Source organism: Diorhabda sublineata, chromosome 7 (assembly GCF_026230105.1).
Source record: "Diorhabda sublineata isolate icDioSubl1.1 chromosome 7, icDioSubl1.1, whole genome shotgun sequence".
In the NCBI taxonomy this organism is placed as follows: domain Eukaryota; kingdom Metazoa; phylum Arthropoda; class Insecta; order Coleoptera; family Chrysomelidae; genus Diorhabda; species Diorhabda sublineata.
In genome coordinates this window covers 14,636,367-14,653,273 of record NC_079480.1, presented here as the reverse complement: position 1 = coordinate 14,653,273, position 16,907 = coordinate 14,636,367, and the positions used below count along the sequence as shown (strand labels likewise).

Here is a 16,907-nt window from a genome sequence, read left to right as displayed (position 1 = left end):
ACTAACCTTCAAAAATACCCCACTGAAATTTCAACCCAATGCTTCAATTATTTTGACGCGAGTGATTTTTTAAACACGCATATGTTTTTGATTAATATTCGAACAAGTTTGAAGCCTCGTATATCCAATTCTGTGGACGCTATCCACGTCCTGATTTTTTTGTACGCACAACTAACCTTCAAAAATACCCCACTGAAATTTCAACCCAATGCTTCAATTATTTTGACGCGAGTGATTTTTTAAACACGCATATGTTTTTGATTAATATTCGAACAAGTTTGAAGCCTCGTATATCCAATTCTGTGGACGCTATCCACGTCCTGATTTTTTTGTTCGCACAACTAACCTTCAAAAATACCCCACTGAAATTTCAACCCAATGCTTCAATTATTTTGACGCGAGTGATTTTTTAAACACGCATATGTTTTTGATTAATATTCGAACAAGTTTGAAGCCTCGTATATCCAATTCTGTGGACGCTATCCACGTCCTGATTTTTTTGTACGCACAACTAACCTTCAAAAATACCCCACTGAAATTTCAACCCAATGCTTCAATTATTTTGACGCGAGTGATTTTTTAAACACGCATATGTTTTTGATTAATATTCGAACAAGTTTGAAGCCTCGTATATCCAATTCTGTGGACGCTATCCACGTCCTGATTTTTTTGTACGCACAACTAACCTTCAAAAATACCCCACTGAAATTTCAACCCAATGCTCCAATTATTTTGGCGCGAGTGATTTTCTAAACAAAGATATGTTTTTGATAAAGATTCGAACAAGTTTGAAACCTCGTATTTCCAATTCTGTGGACGTTATCCACGTCATGATTTTTTTCTACGTACAACTAACCTTCAAAAACAACCCTTTAAAATTTCATCTGAATGCTCTAAATACTTTGGCGCGAGTGAATTTTTAATACTGTTCTGTTATTTTTATATACATTTAACCTTTCTCTCAACATTATTTCCAATTATCTCCGAAATAAATTGAATTTGGCAGCATAGCATATCGTTGAATTTATTTTTCGACGATTGATAGGGAGAAAAATAAATAAATTGATTGAAGAAAAACATTTTATTAAAAAAAACATTTGAAGTAATACAAAATATGAATTAAACCCAGATAAACACGTTTCAAATTTTCTTATCCAATCGCACCCCTTCTACCCCGAAGTTGGTGTTGATTACGTCGAAACCTTGGGTTCCCAGTTCCGCCACTGCTTTTTTCAGCATATCCGAATCGAATTTTGGAGGAATTAAACAAATAGCGTAACCACCTCCACCGGCTCCAGTTAATTTAGCGCTGAGATTATAATTTGATAAAATTTGAATTATTTTGGTTAATTTTTTGTGACCGACGCCTATGGCGTCGAGAAGACTTTGATTCATGGACCAGATATCGGCTAAATCGTTGTAAACGTCCATTGCATCATCCAAAGCTGAGAAAAATGATTAATGACAATTTTCAATATAAAAATCGATTTTTCTAGGAATCGATTTTACCACAAAATATAATTTCAAGGTTTTGGGATAAAAATCGAATTTTTAAGTAATCGATAATTCTATAAAAAAAGTCGATTATTCTGAACAAAATTTTTAGTGAATCGTAAACGTTACTAATTGTAAGTTAAATCATTTTAGAAAAAAACTAATTTTTAATAAATCGATTATATACAAAAAATCTAATTTTTTCTAATCTAATATCATTTATGAATACCCACGGAACGTAATTTTAGTAATTTTTTGGTAAAAATATCAATAAATCGATTATTTTAGTTTTTTAATTAGTTGATTATTTAAAACAGAAAATTCCGCACATCAAGAATTCTATACAAAAAATGATAAAAAATGGAATTTTTAATGAATCGATTTTTGGATACAAAATAAAACGAATAAATCGATTTTAAAACACTACAAAATGTAAATCAAATAATTTTAAACGAGTATTCAATCGATTATTCGATAGAAAAAAATCGGTTTTGGTAGAAAATAGTGTTTTAAATGAATCGATTATTCTATAAAAAAATCCATTTCAAATTACCACCAAACATATCAATGATTTTCGATACACGAAATCGATAGGCTATAAAGAATAGATTTTTCAATATATCGATTTCAAAACGCCACAAATATAATTTAAATCACTTTACGAAAAACGAAGTTCCAATAAAACTTTCATTCTATACAAAAAATCGATTTTTCGATTTCAAATCAATGTAAAATAAAATATAATCGGTTTTGCTAAAAATCATGATTTCCAATGAATCTATTATATTACACAAATAATCGATTAATCGCAACGAAATATATCAATAATTTTCCGTACACACATCATCGATTCACAAATAATCGATTATCTATACCAAAAATCGTAATTTTTTTATTAATCGATTACAATTCGCTATAAAATCGATTCTTCGATTTCAAATCAATGTAAAATGAAGTTTAATCGTTGTTACTAAAAATCAAAATTTCCAGTGAATCTATTATATTATACAAAAAATCGATTAATCGCAACGAAATATATCAATAATTTTCCGTACACACAGCATCGATTCACAAATAATCGATTATCTATACCACAAATCGTAATTTTTCTATTTATCTATTGCAAATCGCTATAAAATCGATTTTTCGATTTCAAATCAATGTGAAATAAAATTTAATCGGTTTTGCTAAAAATCAAAATTTCCAGTGAATCGATTATATTATACAAAAAATCGATTAATCGCAACGAAATATATCAATAATATTCGGTACACAGCATCGATTCACAAATAATCGATTATTTATACCACAAATCGTAATTTTTCTATTTATCTATTGCAAATCGCTATAAAATCGATTTTTTTTTGGTTAATCATTTACAAAATGTCACGGAATGCATCTAAAAATTGGAAAATTAAACTGAAAACTGAGAATTAATTTTCAAGAGAAACATACTCACACGTCAAAGTAGACAATTGCTCCATTTTCTCCAGCACAGTTTTCGATACTGCATCCATTGCGTCCAAAATATGATCCAATATTAGAGGAAATCGTTTACGCCGTTCACCTACTTTCATAACGAGCCGTTTCGTTTCTCTCGGTACATTCGAATTTATGAGCAAAAGATTAAGCGCCCGGTGCATTTTCACCTTAATCGGACTCGCACCTTTCCTATATTCCACCACGGCCCCGTACGTACAAATCGTATTATCCAAACCTGAAGGGGTACCGTGTATTATTTTTTCCACCGAAAACCCCCAACGACATATAAAACTCAATTCCCTATCGGAAAATCCCGTTAAATCGAAATCCCATTCGGATGTTTTGTAACGAGATTTCGATAAATTCGATGATTTCGATTTTACGTAATGAATCAAACTAGCGGCTGCTGCTACGGCAAAAGAGGCCGAACTACCCAAACCGGCCCCTACAATAAAAAACCATTCAATTATTCCATTATCTTCAAAACCTTTGGTGGAATACGAACCTGTATTTAAATCTGTACTACAATCCATTAAAAGAGGCGTTAAATGTAAATCCGTCGTTCCGATAATCCCAGTAAGAAGATAAAAAATTGATTTAAGTGACACTAAATGATTTTCGATCAAATCTATCTGATGGAATCGTTTTAAAAATTTATCAACTCGATTTAATAAATTATCATGATCTAAATATTGAGGATATTCCAAATTATAATCCTTATCATCCCTTAATAAAGGAAGGGGAACGTTTAAAAGAAAATTTTCAATATCCTAAAAATTATTCTATAAAATACGAAACGCTTTTTTTAAATATCTTATTTACCATTAAATTGTATTTATAAACGAATTTCAAAGTACGGCACTGTATTATTAAAACATCCGGTATATTAATTTCTGTTACTTCAAAAGTTGTTCTTAAATCAATACTCGCTGCTATAGCTAATTTCCCATAAACAACTGAATGTTCCCCGTTCAAAATTACTTTACCAGGAGCTGAAATTTTAAAAGTTGAACCTGAAAATAATTAATTCCATAGAAATTCACTTTATTTATATTTTTATTTGAGCAAACATTAATAATATTATATATTATTATATCTAATAACATGGTTTAAGACTGATGCAAAAAATTGTCGTACATTTTTTAAGGTCCATTCACAGTAGATTATATTTTCGATAAAAGGTGAATATTGAAATATTTGTGTGGATTGTGGTTTGATTTCCAATAATCAATAACAAAAAGAATAATAAATAACCAATAATAATCAACGTTTTTATTTATAGTAGGTGTTTCAATAGTAAATGTGATTACTTGACCCAAGAATATCTAGAGGTCATCCCGAGTATATTCTACATGTACAACATTTGTGGGGTTTTACAGTCTTCTAACAGAGATTCGGGTTGTTTAGTGGATTTGTCCATTTCTTTCTGTGGTCAAAATTAAGAGCTACTTTGTATATATTTTCTTGATAACACATAGTCCAAATGGGTCGGGTACTAGTTATAAAAAAATAATTTCCAGAAAACAAAAATATTAGAATGTGAATAATGTTCCGAAGCAACACTATCATACTTTTCAACAAACATTTTGAGAATTTGAAAAAGTTTTAAAATTACAATAAATTTACTCAATTTGTTGGCCATTCGAATTTCCCACTAACAATGTTGTAGCTGTAAACTGCACAAGGAATATATACAGGACCGTACTACATGTAGTTTCTGATAATTTTTTCAAATGCTCAGTCTATAATTATTATAATTTTATATCAACAATGTCATAAAAAGTGCAGTTATTATTGTTACTTTATTCAATATTTCTGTTCGAAATTTTCTAATAAATTCATTTACTAAAACTTTGAGTATTTTATTTAGTTATCTAATATGAAGGATGCAATTACCTCATAGCAAAAATCCCTCATTCCTAACGTTTACGCCAAAATCTAGCATTTTTTTATTTACATTAGTTTATTTCAATTTATTCATAATGTACTTCATAACTTCATAAAAAACATACAAAATAGCCAGGATTCATTTTTTCGCCTCTTCAAAATATCATCAAAATATGAAAAATACATTCATGACCGAGGTTCAGAAATCGCAAATTCATATTATTTCAGTCACCAAAGGAAAGTATATATATTTTATATACTTTTGTGCAAGGATCCTTCTTTCTATCCCAATTTTAAGTGATTAACAGATTAATGAAAAATTATTTGTTTCATTTGCTAGTGCTACACGAACTCATTACAAAAATCTTTTTTTTATTCATTGAAATTGGTGACAAATAATTTGTACTGAGACAGGGCCGGATTAAGCTAGGGGCTTGGGGGGCTATAGCCCCGGACCCCAGGTCCAAGAGGGCCCCATCATTTGGAAATCATTCTGTATTTTTTGATTTGTTGATACCACAAATCTAGCATATTGATATTATTTTGTGAATTTTTCCGGGTTTTCGAATTCCTTAAGGGGGCCCCGTCATTATTTTAGCCCCAGGCCTTATAAATCTTAATCCGGCCCTGTACTGAGATTAAGTTTATTTTCGGTTCGGGATGAATAAATTATTAGAAATACGCCCTATATAGGTAATTTGTGTCACTTCGTAATAAAAAGTACAATCGGCAACAATGTACTGTCGATTCGAATTTCGAAGATAAAGAAACCTTCACATTTAGTTGGGATCTTACCAAAAAAATTTAGTTGTTGAAAATAATGCTGTTTATTTAAGATGGCACTAAGCTACGGGTCATTTTTATGAAGAACGAGCGTAAAAGTAACTAGATGGCGTGCAAAATTGCCTCAAATGGTTTTAACATTGTCCCTGTTCTACTATTCTTTATACAATGCTTTTATATGTAACATCGTAATCTATACAGTCAGACAGATTTCTACTTTATCGACGCGAGAACGCGGCAACATTCATAGAGTTTACACGGGAGAAGGTTTTTTGGTGGGAAAATTCGGTATCGAAACGCATGTCAGTCGGTGTAATTGTGATTGTTGATTTTGTGGTAGTGTAAAGTGTGTATTCCGTATGAATATCACGAACGGTTCCAAAAATTCCAGCTTAGCAATGATCTCATAGACTGGGCGATCCATAAAAGTCGTATACATCGATCAGTTCGAATCGCATCGAACCGTCACGTAACTACACTTTTTATATTAATGTTTCACGACTATATCCTGTATAGAATCCAAATGAAATTCATAGACCTTTTTTCGAAGTAGGTTTATGTTACTGAATTTACAAAACTGACTTGTTGTTTTACAGCTATACCTTAGACCAGTCTGTTTTTTTTTTCTAATATATAGTAAGTATATTAATTACGTAGTCTAGTGTTACTGTCTGTGAAATTGATAAAATTATTGGCGAGATAGATAAAATTTGAATCGACATTGCTGGCAACGTTGCTGATAACTTCGCCGTTTACTACTTGACAGTGTTGTCAGAATATGGTTAAGGAAAATATATGAAAATAAGTGTATTAATAATTATAAAATATACCAACGAAGATTATGAAAATATTTCGATAAAAATAAATTTAGAAGTTTCAATACCAAGTACCATAATTTTTGCTAAGAAAACACCTTCTAGATAATTAATTTCCATAGTTTTGAATGTTTTTATCCCCACTTAATTTTTCATTGATATTAAAATAATTTATAAACAATATCATTAGTTTCAATGAATATTAATATATCTTGGCAACGCTGCGATAATTGCGATGTGTTCGGTTGCAGATTGGTAAACGTTGTCATATTTACAAATCTTATATACGAGGATTGTTTCGTTTTTAAAATATTAATGTGATTTGAACACAACAACCGGGTGTAGAAAAACGCAATTTTTGATCTACGAGAATAAGATGAAATCAGTGGGTGTCAAATAAGGACTGTACGACTGATTTTTTTGAACACTTTTGGTTTTTGATTAAAATGAATGTTTCAAGTATCTCTAACAACTAGAATAGCACTCGTATGACAACAACGTTCACCATTAAAAGTGTCAAATTTTATGATCGCGATGTCAGATTTGACATATTCACATCAGTTTTGGCTTATCTCAAAACTTAACTAGTAACCCTCGTATACATAATTATAGATTTATATTGAATTTTAATAAAATTTTTAAGAAATAATTTTCGTTAACAAATAAATCTGGCAACGGCGCGATAATCCGAACTAGGAACAAACAATTTCATCTCAGTCGTAATATCTTTCGATGTTGCCACGTTGTAATTTTTTTCTTGTTGTTCATATAAAATGTTTTTGTTTATAATTAATATTTATTTACTTCGAAAATGTAATGATTTCTACATTAAGATGAATAATATTTTGAAACGATAAAAAATTTGCTAAAATAAATCAAGAAAAAATGTTTTGGAGAAATAAATAACTTTACTCGCCTGTGGTAACACTGGAGGTATCGAAAGGATAATAGTTAATCATTTTATTTTTTCTGTTCCTCCCACTGTTCTGGAGTATAAGTTTTCTGAGAAAAAGCGTGAATAGTCTTCAATTCTTCTTCCAATGTCGAGTTAACTAACCTAATATAAACCTCACGAAAATTACCAAAAATACGTGAAAATATACAAAATATAACTAACAAAGGCGATTCACAAAACAAATATACGAGTTAATAATTTCGTATCGATTAAATAATATATAGGAGTGTATAATGGCGGCAATTACTCGTTGTTTTGTGCCACCGCCTTTGTAAATTGATTATTCGGTTAAATAATTTACCTGTGCCTCGCTAATAAAGGTTTTCCTTTAAATTTTTCCGAAACTATCACACATGCAAATTTTCCACCACATCCATCAGACTGATCAATGACTTCCTAGAATATAATCGCGTATAAAAATTTGCATGTCAATATAGTTCACGCTAAAGATCATTTCACGATTTAACTTATTCACTTGGGTATATAAAAAGAAAAACAAAACAAATTTACAGGGTGTTTATTTTCATTTTTCAACGAATAATATTTCAAAAATATTTTTCACGTTCATTTTGATACTACTGTCATTTTTCACGAAATTGCAGAATTACGAAACATCCGACAACAATGTAAATACTGTGATATTCACCGTATTACAAGATAGGTATATTTATTTGTAAATATTTTATAGTTCAGCAATTAAAATAATTGTAAATTACTATTTGACATCTTCTATGGACATTTTTTTCATACTAAACATATTTTCTGGAATTTAGGATTCAAAACATCCTATTAAATAAGTTTTATTAATCATTCAATCAAAAAATCTGGCAACGATGTACTACGAATTACTTTAAATAGAACAAAAAAGAAGTAGAGATTAAACATAGATAAACTAATAGTGCGTACTGTATCTATTAGTAGACGTAATAAATTTTCTTTAAAGGCCGAAGTAGGTCGAAACGTCAATTTTTACATGTTATTTTAAAACTGATTTGTATAGCAAATAAAACCTAAAATCAAGACAAAGCCTTGTCCGTACTGAATAAATTTCTTTTACTAAATCACATTAATCAATGAATAAAACTTTATTTCCATTAACGAAATGAACCAAATAACTTTATACAAAAGAGTTATTAAATTATAAAAACAATAAAATCTAAATTTATTATAAATAATGGAAAATGTGAAATTTTTAAGCACTCGTTATTAGTTGATTCTCATTGATTTTACAAAAATGTTCTTATTTGACCAGCAATCATGTGATTGACATTTGATTGTTAACAAAAGTAACTGGATTTTACGCTAGATATGTAAATCACCAACAACAGAGGTGGTATTAAACTGATTAAAGTGAATGAATTATTTAAAATAATTTTGTTCTAGATGAATAAATATTAATTTTAAACAAACACCTACTCAACTACTTCAAATTAAAACAATTTGAATTGGCAACGTTGCGATTTCTACGTTCGTAATAAATTAGATATATGTTGTCGATGTTGCCATATTTACTATTGTAATGCATTAATGTTTAGATTTATATGGAATTTTTTAACGTCGAACTTATAATGTAAACTTTAATTAAAGAACAATTTAATTAAAAATATGTTTTTTATTTGAATAATATTACGGTGTTTTTATAGAACATACTTTATAAAATCATTTTCATACAGATAAATCCGACAACTACGTACTAAACCCAATTAGAATGAATTTTTGGTGAGAGTAAACAATCAGTTTACATATCTGCTTTACAAACATATAAATGTTTTACAACGTTGCCGCATTGTACTCATCGCACACGCGATCGGTCTTAAACTGATTCAGAATTTGACTCACGGTCAAAGCTGTCGATTCGTAAATGTTGCCATATTCACAGATGATTTTCTAGGATTTGTAATCAATTTTAATAAACTTATATTGTGAACTTTTAAAGACAATATAATTAAAAATATGAATTTACTTTATTTAATATAAAACTAATGTGGTTATAGTCATAGAATCTTTTTTTTCCAATTTTATACACATAAATCTGGCAATGACGCAAAATTTCTGTAAGCAGGTAAACAACTTGATATCTTTGTTGGTATTTGACAGATGTTTTACAACGTTGCCACGTTATACCGGTTCTTTAAATAAAAGTCTTTTGATTAAAATATTTAGTTTTACTTCACATTAAGAGGTTTTTAAGCATTAAATTCACCAGGTATATAAAAAGATATTGAAAAAACGAAAGTATGATAAGTTGAAAATGTATTTATCTCGAAAAATCAACAAAATTAACAAAAAAACATTTCTACATGATTTTTAACAAACAAATCAAACAATTTGGTAATTAAAGGAATTTTTCAGGATTCTTTAACTCGAATATCTTCGAATTGTTGCGGTATTTTGAGTTGTTTGATGTTAAAATACAAAAAAAATCCGAGGAAATGTATACAAGAATAAACGGAAATGGCAAGAGGAAATAAATCTGGATATTTAGTTGGAGGTTCTAATAACAAACTTATAATAAATAATATCAAACAGCCGATTAAAGAAAACACCATAACACAATGGAAAATTAGTATTTTTAAAGCATCTGAATTTTTTCTAATTTGTTGTAACGACGCTTTTATTATTCCAATTTGCGTCGCTTTTTTATATTCTATATTCAACAACGAATGAAGGAGGCTTCGATAATATTCTTTCAAACCGTCTTGATTATTTAAATAATTTCTATAACAATGTTCAATAGAAACTCGAAACGTAACGCCATAGAACAACATTAAAGCCATAAAGGCAACAGTTAAACCATCTTTCAACAGTAAAGGCGTCATACTAAAAACAGACAAACAAAGAAACCAAAAACATGTGAATGGATCATAAGGAAAGTACAATAAAACAGGTACGGCAACCAATAATATACTTTTTTCATGTACTTGAAAACTAAACAAAAAAAACGCCAACGACGAATTAATTTGACTCAAGATAAACTTTTTCAAATTCGGTCTCAAAAACAAATCCACTGAGCTCGGTAATAGAGCGTAAAACGTCGTAAAAAGACAGATCCTCATCATCTGATAATCATCGAAGGTTTTTTTAAATTTAAAAATGACATTTAAGGCACACCAAACGTTAGAAACTTTGTCTTCGAAAACTCCCCTAGCGAAAGGAAACTGTCTATGCACAACTTGAATAAAATCATCAAAATCATATAAAAACGGTAACCAAATCACACAGAAAGTAATTATAACAACCGCGCTTATTTTAAATAACTTCAAAAAACCCCAAACTGATTTCTGACCGGGTTTAGGCACACAGGAACTTAATAAATACAAAAAGAACGGTAACGAATGATAAAGTTCCATTTGTTTGTAATTCAAAGCGAAACAAAATAAAATCGAAGCTAAAACATCGTACTTTTTCAATAAAAACGTTATAGAAAATATCGCGAAACCTAAAGACACGCAATTATATTGAAAATGTCCGTGATCTACGATTATAATTCCGGGATATAACAAACCTAAGATAGTACAGAACGAACTACTCATTTTAATATTGTTCTGATTCTTCCATTTCTTTTTCTTCGCTCCGGATTCGTGAATCTCTTTTACTCCAATACACGTTTGGTAATATATTATCAACGCTGGTATATACAAAAATATATCACAAACCATCACTGTATATCTCATAAATAATTTATGAGATTCACTTTCATAACCTCGGGAGTCGTGTAATTTTGTGTAATTATCGTTTAGATACTGAGCTATTTTTCCACATATGAACATATGATATGCGGATAGGGGTGGATAATCCAATCCCCAATAGTTCAAATCGTTATCACTAGTATTGTGGTACCATTGATTTATTGGTAAATTTGTTGTGATTTCCATCCAATGTCGTTGCGCTTCGTAATCTCCATACATTGGTGGTGAGGCTTCTCCGGAATACGAGTGTAAATTTGTACAAGCTCGCAATAAAATTGATAATAACGTTCCGAACACTATTAACAAAGTTTCAGCTGTTATCCTAATGTACATTTTCGATATTTTTTAGTAATAATTATGGACGGCTTTCCTAACTGTGGCTTCACATACGAATTATTTCATATTTTATCAACTTTTTTAAATCTACATTATAAAATGATGTGGCATCATATCGCGAAAATCGATAATGAGGTTATGTACTAAATTGACAGTTTTGAGAAAAGAATTATTTTGGATATTTCACTTACCACGTAAGAAGCGTTCAATTCTTTCAAAAGTTTATTTTTTAAATATTCTTCTGTATACGTCATAACGTAACAGTAAATTGTAAATTCAAAATTATTAAATAACTGTTAAACATACATCACTTTATATAAACGTTAAACATAGGAAATAGTTCCATATAATAGAATAATTTCAACCATAGAATATTCGATTGTAACTATTATTTCTATGATTATATATTTCTCAGTCATTTTCGTTCGTATATTATAGTCCTGTATATAACTATTCGCTAGTATTGTATAGAAACATTATATTTCTTATTTATTTTCAATATTTATAATGTTTCTAGTTCACAGGTGCGTTAGCCCAGAGTAATTCGAATCATATCATTATCATAAAAGTTTATTGCAATAAAAAATTGTAACACGATTTAACCCATTGATACCAAAAAACAATTTTACGAAAATCTAACTTAAAAATTATTAAATAATTATTTAACACATATCACTTTACATAGGAGGCGATAATCAGAGGAATATATTCCATCATCTGCGCATGCATTATCTTGCTATGAGGGTCGGTCGGAGACATCGGTCAACTTTTGTAATTTATACGAGAGGCTACTTATAAGATCCTAAATTGTGCGTTATGCTTTCCGTTATAGGTATATTAGGACAAATAAATGTATATGTTGAGATTTCAAGAGGTAGTTGGTTTAAATTAATTTAAAACCATCGCTTCCAAAACAAAGTCAGTTTATTTGAAAGAAAAATTTCAAATATCGATATAAATATAGGTACGGGTATAAACAAAATGCTTCTATAACTACATCAAAGTAAAAAAAAACAATATTGATGATCATTTTCTGCAGTGTTTGACTTGGCTAGATCTGAGTTAACAAATTCTTCTAATATTTTAAAGTCCTCCTTAGAAGCTTACGAATATGCCGTCTTCTTTTGGTTACCTTTCTTCTTAGTTGAATGGAACGACTTCTGTTTTGTGATATATGTATTAGCTGGTTGTTTCATATTTTCCTCCTTTACCAGAAATTTATTTTTATTTCCATCGTCTACAGAGCATAAAGCCAGGCATGTTTTAGTATGCTGTAACCAGAAATCTAGTTGTTCATCGCTAAAATTTTAACAATCGAGCATTTGCAGCATTTCAAAAATATTACTTTTTATTTTTTCCTTAATGCTTTCTTTCTTAACAAACAACTGTGATTTCAAATCCTGAACTTCTTTAGTATTTTCATTATATGATCCGGCTGGTGACCAGTGGTATATTATTATTATTTTGCTGCTCACTGTTTATAGCTACGTAGTGGATATGCTTGCATATAGTTGTTCTTATGCAAAAATCAATGCAGCTACACTTGAATGGGTGTATACATATATTACAAAAAGGGCATTTTATAGAACAACACACATTATTATTTTCCGATTGTTTAGTAACAATGTATTCATTACTGTCATTTTTCAAAGACCAATTGAATAAATCCTTTTGCATTAAATTGAACTTTGATATAAGAGCAATTCTGTCGGGATATTGTGTTGTTTTTCAAGTGCATGTTAGTGTTCAAATCGCAGCCACTTCTGTAGCAATAAGCCCACTGCTCAGATATTGGTATATAATATTTTTCCAAATAATCACCAAATTTTTTTGTTTCTTGATCTTCAATGAGAGTCTGAGTGAATTCGATAACTTTTTTTTGAAATACTTCAGTGTCTGATATAGTCTGTATATGTTTCAGTATTTTATATAGCCAAGATTTTTTCTCAGAATTATTTATTTTTGCGAGATTTGTCTGCCATGCTCTATCAACATGCCAGGAGCAAAATAGTCTATATTAGTCTATATAGCCATATAGTATATATCAGTGATATCAGACATGAAAACTGTATTTTTAATCAGACCAACAACGTCTTTCACTTTAGAGAAAAAAAACTGATAAACAGAAGTATCTTTACAATTTGTGAACTTAAAAGCAACTGGATAACCCTGTCTAAACTCATCTAATGTCAACAAAGTCGTAAGTTCAAAGTCATAGGTATTAAGCCCATGTGTTTCATCTATTGTGATAACTTGATTCCCAAACTCTTTTAGAATACTTCTCTGAACACCAGTCATTATTATCAAACAAAAGTCACTTGGTTCAAAGTTCTCAATTGACTGTCCTTGCTGTTTGTAAAAAAGCAGTGGATTATCCTCAGCTTCAGCACATTGTTTGACCCAAATATTAACACTGGTCGCATCATCTTTGTGGTAAAATCCATATTTCAGATCTATATTATATGCCCGCTCAATATTTCTTATGTCAGTACTTGTAAGGAGATCATTTCTCTTTAGGTCTTCACCTATGTTTGCTCGCACTTTCTATAGTATCCTAAAATAAATTAGAAATCAAAATCCTGAAAATGAACATATTATGTGTAAAAACAACTGACAACTACCATCACCCAATAATTTTTATAAATTGTTTAGCAAGTTTTAGTAAGTTTGCAAAATACAGGGTGTTCTCAAACATCATGTCAGTATTGAAGGAGATAATTCCTTGGCCTATTCTATGATTAAAACTTGTGTCCTGAATTAATGACACCCTTGAAGTGATAATTTTTTTTTGTTTAATAGTTGATACAAGAGAGAATTATTTTGTTTTCATAGAAGTACTTGATATTGGAGTTTTAGCTACTTACCCTTTAGATGGAACCCCTAAAATTAGTTTGGGAGCAATCATCTGCTTATCACTTTTTGGAATTTGTAAATGTTGTATTTCATGTGATCCATGTAAATAATGTGATTTATAATATGTAATATCACAATGGTCTGACTCAAGGTTTCTTTTGTTGACAATTTGGCTAACACATTATTTATTTAACTTGCAAGATCCCTGTGACTTTAGGTTCCGTGTCCGATTTTGAAATTATACTAAATTTTGTTTCTTATAGGAGCGTTTGAATTCAAAATAAACATGTTCATAATTGTTTCGAATTTTTTTCAGATATACTGGACATTGTTGACTTTTTGTTCTTCAGAAAGCCATTGGTTGAATTCTTAAGAAAAAATAAGTAAATCCCTCCGTTAACACTGAATTTATTCAGGATACATGTGTCTTCCCAATCTAATAAAAATTATTATTTTATACTCACCATCAAAACTTGGAAACTGTAAATGTATTATATTATTTTTAAAATTGTGTTAGTGCTCCAGATGACTTCTCAAGTCTCCATTAAATTTAAAAAAGAGACTGCATTCCACACACATATATTTTGTTTCACTTCCATATTCAATCCATTTAGATGATTTATTATGAATGTTTCTTAAATGTTTATTTAAGTTTAACTGGGCTGAACAAAAACTTGTCACATTCAAAACACAATACCGGTATCTTAAAATTATGACAAAAAAGATTCAGATTTAGAGTATTTTGAGAAAAATTAAAAGTATTCAAAAAATCAAAACAAAACAAAACCGAATTTAAAGTTAGGTTATGTTATATTATAATTCATTATTTAGTCGCACGCGCAGATGATGGAATAAATTCGTCTAGTTATCGCCTACTTTACATAGACGTTAAACACAGGAAAGTGTGCGCAAATATAATAGATAATTTTATCGTAGATTACTGAAACTGTTTATGGTTATAAATTCGTTAGTCATTTTCAAATATAAATATAACGTTCTTAGTTTTCAGGTATATATTTACATAGTTTGTTAGATATGAACTATTCTTATAAGATTATTTTATTATATTATAAATCTTTTAATCGAAAATAATTTGTACGTGGTTTCCAAATCTGGAATGAACAGACATTCTCGTAGAAGAAAAAGAAGAAACTAATAATCTAACCTATCTTCTGAAGGTTGTAGTGATATATTTAATTATTGAATTTTTTAATTTAGTTTTGAAATTGTTGGATGATTTTATAGTATATTATGTAACTTAGATATTTCTAAATGTTAAAAATTAACTAGTGATAGTTACCTTAGAACTAAAAACATGTCAGAGTCTCAAGAAAAAAGACAATTTACAGCTGAAGAATGGGATTACCTCACGAAATATTTCGTGGGAAATAATTTCAGGTATAGACAAAACATTATAATTCCTAAAAGTGTAGGTCCAATTCAAATAAAGACTAATGAAGAAAAAATGGTAGAATCGTTTTTTGAAAGCTGTATGTTTAAATCAATGATGAGCTGCGTAGTAGGTACAATAATTTAACAGTTTTTTTACAATTTTATATCAAAATATCTCCTCTTCCAAGGATACGGATTAGGAGCTGCTATAGGTCTGTTTTCGTCGAGTATGGGGCCCGCTTCTGTTACAGATACAGCGGAACCTCAAACTGCCAGACAAGTATTTAGGGAAATGAAAACTACTACATTGGGGTATGCGAAGAATTTCGCGTTGATTGGGGCACTTTTCTCTGGTGTTGAATGTGTTATAGAATCTGTAAGTGATTGATATTTAAAGTAGATAATGTTATTGAAGTATATTCATGAAATTTTCAATTTGGATTGAAATTTTAGACTAGAGGTAAGTCGGATTGGAAAAATGGCACATACGCAGGAGCAGTAACTGGAGGATTGATTGGTTTGAGAGGTAAATCCACTAATTATTGCAAAAATTTGTAAAATGTTATAATTTTTTGTGTTAATTTATTGTAGCTGGTGTCAAAGCTGGTGTAGTGGGTGCAATGGGATTTGCGGCGTTTTCAACAGTAATAGATTATTACATGCATTCGAGGTTTTAAATAATTATAATTCTTATTAATATTGTAAATATAATATAATAAATAATTGACTTTCATTTCCCTATAATACTCAGAACTTTGGACAAATTGGCAACATTATAAACAGAATGCTCATATATCGCTCACAATTGCTAAAACAATATATCTTTTATTTGAGTTTTAATTAACAGAAATTCTGTTGCCTTTCCCAAATTCATTCTTTTGTTTTAAACATTCCATTGGAAGATGAAATAAAAGTAATTATTTAAAATATAAGAAATAACTGCATATTCGGAATTAATTTATCTTTGCAAGAAGGGCTTAGCTCAAGATACTTCAATGTAAAACTTTCAAATTTTATATTTCACTGACATAGTTTGACATATTCCAAGCACCTCATTAGAAAGTTGGGAAAATAACGTCATAAACAAAAAGCAGCTTTTTAAAACTTGAAAATTTTTCTTCAAACACAGAAAAATTATCAGCTATTATCTGAAAAGAGGTGATGTATAGTAAAAAAAATCAATTGTAGTCTCAAACATTATTTTGAATTCAATTTATTCTA

The 16,907-nt window shown here is 29.6% G+C and overlaps 4 protein-coding genes across 5 annotated transcripts; 1 reads left to right on the top strand and 3 right to left on the bottom strand.

The window, feature by feature from the left end:
* Nucleotides 1-1,066: 1,066 nt before the first annotated feature.
* Nucleotides 1,067-7,810, bottom strand: LOC130446536 (mevalonate kinase). The gene is made up of 6 exons (XM_056782852.1): nt 7,718-7,810; nt 7,378-7,518; nt 3,799-3,989; nt 3,482-3,746; nt 2,954-3,421; nt 1,067-1,445 (listed from the first exon to the last, which is right to left on the bottom strand). Exons 2-6 carry the CDS (start codon nt 7,418-7,420, stop codon nt 1,141-1,143), a joined length of 1,272 nt encoding a protein of 423 aa, XP_056638830.1. The 5' UTR covers nt 7,421-7,518; nt 7,718-7,810; the 3' UTR covers nt 1,067-1,140.
* A 1,842-nt stretch (nt 7,811-9,652) lies between these two features.
* On the bottom strand, nt 9,653-11,760 carry LOC130446535 (dolichyl pyrophosphate Man9GlcNAc2 alpha-1,3-glucosyltransferase). The gene has a single exon (XM_056782850.1). It carries the CDS (start codon nt 11,436-11,438, stop codon nt 9,765-9,767), a length of 1,674 nt encoding a protein of 557 aa, XP_056638828.1. The 5' UTR covers nt 11,439-11,760; the 3' UTR covers nt 9,653-9,764.
* A 1,026-nt stretch (nt 11,761-12,786) lies between these two features.
* LOC130446885 (uncharacterized) lies at nt 12,787-14,475 on the bottom strand (the record flags this gene model as incomplete). Its single annotated transcript, XM_056783390.1, has 4 exons — nt 12,787-13,158; nt 13,468-13,985; nt 14,187-14,193; nt 14,306-14,475. Coding segments are annotated over 4 exons (990 nt in total), but the record flags the coding sequence as incomplete, so codon positions are not given.
* Nucleotides 14,476-15,464: 989 nt separating this feature from the next.
* Nucleotides 15,465-16,409, top strand: LOC130446602 (mitochondrial import inner membrane translocase subunit Tim22). Of its 2 annotated transcripts, none has more exons than XM_056782966.1 (4): nt 15,465-15,817; nt 15,938-16,062; nt 16,140-16,212; nt 16,278-16,409. In XM_056782966.1, the coding sequence occupies exons 1-4, from the start codon at nt 15,610-15,612 to the stop codon at nt 16,361-16,363; spliced, it is 492 nt and encodes a 163-aa protein (XP_056638944.1). In that variant the 5' UTR covers nt 15,465-15,609; the 3' UTR covers nt 16,364-16,409. The 2 variants fall into 2 exon arrangements, with proteins under 2 accessions (XP_056638944.1, XP_056638943.1); XM_056782965.1 differs by having other exon boundaries at nt 15,875-16,062.
* The last annotated feature ends 498 nt before the right edge of the window (nt 16,410-16,907 follow it).